Raw genomic sequence first — 4,043 nt, forward strand, 5'->3', positions numbered from 1 at the left:
TTTCTTATTAATAAAATTTTAACTTAATTAATTTTTAATTAATACATTTAAAAATACATTTTAAAAATATTTATTTAACTTAATAAATTCTTTGATAAACTTAATAAACCCCTCTGGACAGGTCACTGCTGTGGCTGCAGACCACGGGGATTGAACGAGTGAATTTAAGAGATTCTTTATTTTCTTATTAATGAATTTTTTAATTAATGAATTTTAAAATAGATTTTTAAAGTTATTTATTAAGCCTAATAAAATCTTTATTAAATGCAGACCACGGGGATTGAACCTGTGAATTTAATAGATTCTTTATTTTCTTATTAATGAATTTTTTAATTAATGAATTTTAAAATAGATTTTTAAAGTTATTTATTAAGCCTAATAAAATCTTTATTAAACCTAATAACCCCCTCTGGACAGGTCACTGCTGTGGCTGCAGACCACGGGGATTGAACGAGTGAATTTAATAGATTCTTTATTTTCTTATTAATGAATTTTTTAATTAATGAATTTTAAAATAGATTTTTAAAGTTATTTATTAAGCCTAGTAAAATCTTTATTAAACCTAATAACCCCCTCTGGACAGGTCACTGCTGTGGCTGCAGACCACGGGGATTGAACGAGTGAATTTAATAGATTCTTTATTTTCTTATTAATGAATTTTTTAATTAATGAATTTTAAAATAGATTTTTAAAGTTATTTATTAAGCCTAATAAAATCTTTATTAAACCTAATAACCCCCTCTGGACAGGTCACTGCTGTGGCTGCAGACCACGGGGATCGAACGAGTTAATTTAAGAGATTCCACATTAAACTTCAGAAATTCTTTACTAAACTTAAGGAATTCTTGATTAAACGTAATAAACTCTTTATTGACCTTACCGAAGCGCTCTGGGCGGCAGCTGCCGGAGCCGGGAGGGCGAGCTGCAGCTGCCATTGTGTCCTGTTGCAGTGTGAGATGGCGTTTCCCCGCGTGAAGCCCGCTGCCGATGAGACGGCGTTCAGCGAGGCGCTGCTCAAGAGGAACCAGGACCTGGCTCCCACCGCTGCCGAGCAGGTGCCGTGCCCAAAACTCCCCCAAATCCTCGACATTCGGCCTTTGGGGGGATCCAGACTTCCTCAGGAATAGCCTAAAAATGAATTGGTTGTCTGCAATCAGCGCTGCGGGGGATAATGCGGATTTCGTGCTCTGCAAATGGGATTGTTCCTGGATGGTTTTCCTTTGCAGGCTTCCATCCTGTCCCTGGTGACCAAGATCAACAAATTTTCCTTTGCAGGCTTCCATCCTGTCCCTGGTGACCAAGATCAACAACGTCATCGACAATTTAATCGTGGCACCGGGAACGTTTGAGGTGGTGAGTGCAGAGCTTGGGGAAAAAGCTCCAGGGTGAGGCCCAGAGTGGTGGGGCTGGGAGATGCTCCTGGCCCAGGGTGGGTGAAGGCTCAATGCTGAGACCCCAAAACGTGGATTTTGGGTTGAATTCCTGGGATTTTGGGGTTTTTCCACCAGCAAATCGAGGAGATTTTCCAGGTGGGCTCTTACAAGAACTTGGGGGAGATTAAGGCTCAATGCTGAGCCCCCAAATGTGGATTTTGGGTTGAATTCCTGGGATTTTGGGTTGAATTCCTGGGATTTTGGGTTTTTCTGGTGGTTTGCCAGGAGGGTTCCTACAGGGTGGGTTAAGGCTCAATGCTGAGCCCACAAACGTGGATTTTGGGTTGAATTCCTGGGATTTTGGGTCTTTCCACCAGCAAATCGAGGAGATTTTCCAGGTGGGCTCTTACAAGAACTTGGGGGAGATTAAGGCTCAATGCTGAGCCCCCAAATGTGGATTTTGGGTTGAATTCCTGGGATTTTGGGTTTTTCTGGTGGTTTGCCAGGAGGGTTCCTACAGGGTGGGTTAAGGCTCAATGCTGAGCCCACAAACGTGGATTTTGGGTTGAATTCCTGGGATTTTTGGGTTGTTTTTCCGCCAGCAAATCGAGGAGGTTCGCCAGGTGGGCTCCTACAAGAAGGGCACGATGACGACGGGGCACAACGTGGCAGACCTGGTGGTGATCCTGAAGATCCTGCCCACCTGTGAGTGCCACCAGGGCGGGATCACAGCAACCTGTGGTGCCAGGCCTTCCTCCAACCCTCCTCTTCCTCCTTTTCCTTCTCTTTTTCCCAGTGGAAGCCGTGGCAGCCTTGGGGAACAAGGTGGTGGAGAGCCTGAGAGCGCAGGACCCCAGCGAAGGTGAGGCCGTGTCACCCTGATTTTTTAAGATTTTTAAGTATTTTTTTAAAGATTTTTTTAAGATTTTTAAAGATTTTTTAAGATTTTTTTTAAGATTTTTTTAAGCCTTCTGATGTTGACGTTCTTGCAACGAACTTCCTCACATGCTTTCTGTAAAAAACTCATTGTTTTGCATTCCTTTATGGAAGAGGAGGAATCTGATGGACTGTTGGTAAACTACAAATATTTTGGGGTTGTAACAGGTAAATTTTGAGATTTTAGCAGGTAAAATTTGGGATTGTAACAGGTAAATTTTGGGATTGTAAGAGGTAAAATTTGGGATTGTCACAGGTAAATTTTGAGATTTTCACAGGTAAATTTTGGGATTGTAACAGGTAAAATTTGGGATTGTAACAGGTAAAATTTGGGATTGTAAGCGGTAAAATTTGGGATTGTGACAGGTAAAATTTGGCATTGTGACAGGTAAAATTTAGGATTGTAAGAGGTAAAATTTGGGATTGTGACAGGTAAAATTTGGCATTGTGACAGGTAAAATTTGGCATTGTGACAGGTAAATTTTGGCGTCAGAATTTATTTTCTGGAGTCAGAAATTAAACTTCCCTTTTTCCTTCCCCTTCAGAGCAGCGCTGTGTGCGCTCGTGCTGTTTCACGTCCTGCAGTGACAAGGCCGCATTCTGGAGTGGTCCTGGCTGTGATCCACGGACATTCCTGATCCCTCCAGACGCAACTCCTGCTCTTTCCCCACAGTCCTGACCATGCTGACCAACGAGACCGGCTTTGAGATCAGCTCAGCCGACGCCACGGTGAAGATCCTGATCACCACGGTGCCGCCCAACCTGCGCAAGCTGGACCCGGAGCTGCACCGTGGGTATCCGGCCCTGCTGCCTGCCCGGAGCACCCACGGTGCCACGGGGGGACTGGGGAAACTGGGAATTTCTGCTCCTTGCAGTGGACATCAAGGTGCTGCAGAGCGCCCTGGCCGCCATCCGGCACGCGCGGTGGTTCGAGGAGAACGCCTCGCAGTCCACGTGAGTGAGGGACGGGGCTGGGGACGGATCCTGGGGCTGGGGACAGATCCTCAGTCTGGGTCTGGATCCCGAATCTGGGTTCAGATCCTCAGTCTGGGTCTGAATCCTGAGTCTGGGTCTAGATGCTCAATCTGGGTCCGAATCCTCCTTCTGGATCGAGACCTTCATTCTCGATCCATATCCTCCTTCTGGGTCCAGATCCTCATTCCGGGTCTGAATCCTCAATCTGGGTCTGAGTCCTGAATCTGGGTCTGGATCCTCAGTCTGGGTGCAGATCCTCAGTCTGGGTCTGGATCCTCAATCTGGGTCCAGATCCTCCATCTGTGTCTGGATCCTCAGTCTGGGTCTGAATCTGGGCCCAGATCCTCAATCTGGGTTCAGATCCTCAATCTGGGTTCAGATCCTCATTCTGGGTCCAGATGCTTGTTCTGGGTCCAAATCCTCCTTCTGGATACTAACCCTAGTTCTAGATCTTAATCCTGGTTCTGGATCCTAATCCTTCTGGACTGGATCCAGATCCTCTTTATAGATCCTAATCCTAGTTCTAGATCATAATCCTGGTTCTAGATCCCAATCCTGGTTCTGGATCCAGATTGTCCTTCTGGATCCAAATCTTCCTTTTGGATCCAGATCCGCCATCTGGATCCAGATCCCCATTCCCAAGAACACGGAGAGCAGTCCTGGTGTGGGCCTGAGCCTCCTCGTGCCTCTGCTCCAGGGTGAAGGTTCTGATCCGGCTGCTCAAGGACCTGAGGATTTGCTTCCCCGGCTTTGAACCGC

The 4,043-nt window shown here is 45.7% G+C and overlaps 2 protein-coding genes across 2 annotated transcripts in view; one reads left to right on the plus strand and one right to left on the minus strand.

Annotated features, from left to right (window-relative positions):
- Positions 1–935, minus strand: part of NPR1 (natriuretic peptide receptor 1) — a 17,098-nt gene extending 16,163 nt beyond the window's left edge. Inside the window, exon 1 of the mRNA XM_031064833.1 lies at positions 876–935. Coding sequence (XP_030920693.1) covers positions 876–935 — 60 coding nt within the window. The remainder of the gene's footprint in view (positions 1–875) is intronic.
- The window catches only part of ILF2 (interleukin enhancer binding factor 2), a 4,523-nt gene continuing 1,409 nt past the window's right edge, over positions 930–4,043 (plus strand). Inside the window, exons 1-7 of the mRNA XM_005430482.2 lie at positions 930–1,055; positions 1,276–1,353; positions 1,976–2,078; positions 2,170–2,235; positions 2,983–3,099; positions 3,185–3,263; positions 3,982–4,043. The exon at positions 3,982–4,043 is cut by the window's right edge and continues 23 nt beyond it. Of these exons, the coding sequence (XP_005430539.1) occupies positions 957–1,055; positions 1,276–1,353; positions 1,976–2,078; positions 2,170–2,235; positions 2,983–3,099; positions 3,185–3,263; positions 3,982–4,043 (604 nt within the window). The 5' untranslated portion in view covers positions 930–956. The remainder of the gene's footprint in view (positions 1,056–1,275; positions 1,354–1,975; positions 2,079–2,169; positions 2,236–2,982; positions 3,100–3,184; positions 3,264–3,981) is intronic.

This window comes from Geospiza fortis, unplaced genomic scaffold (assembly GCF_000277835.1).
Source record: "Geospiza fortis unplaced genomic scaffold, GeoFor_1.0 scaffold375, whole genome shotgun sequence".
Classification (NCBI taxonomy): domain Eukaryota; kingdom Metazoa; phylum Chordata; class Aves; order Passeriformes; family Thraupidae; genus Geospiza; species Geospiza fortis.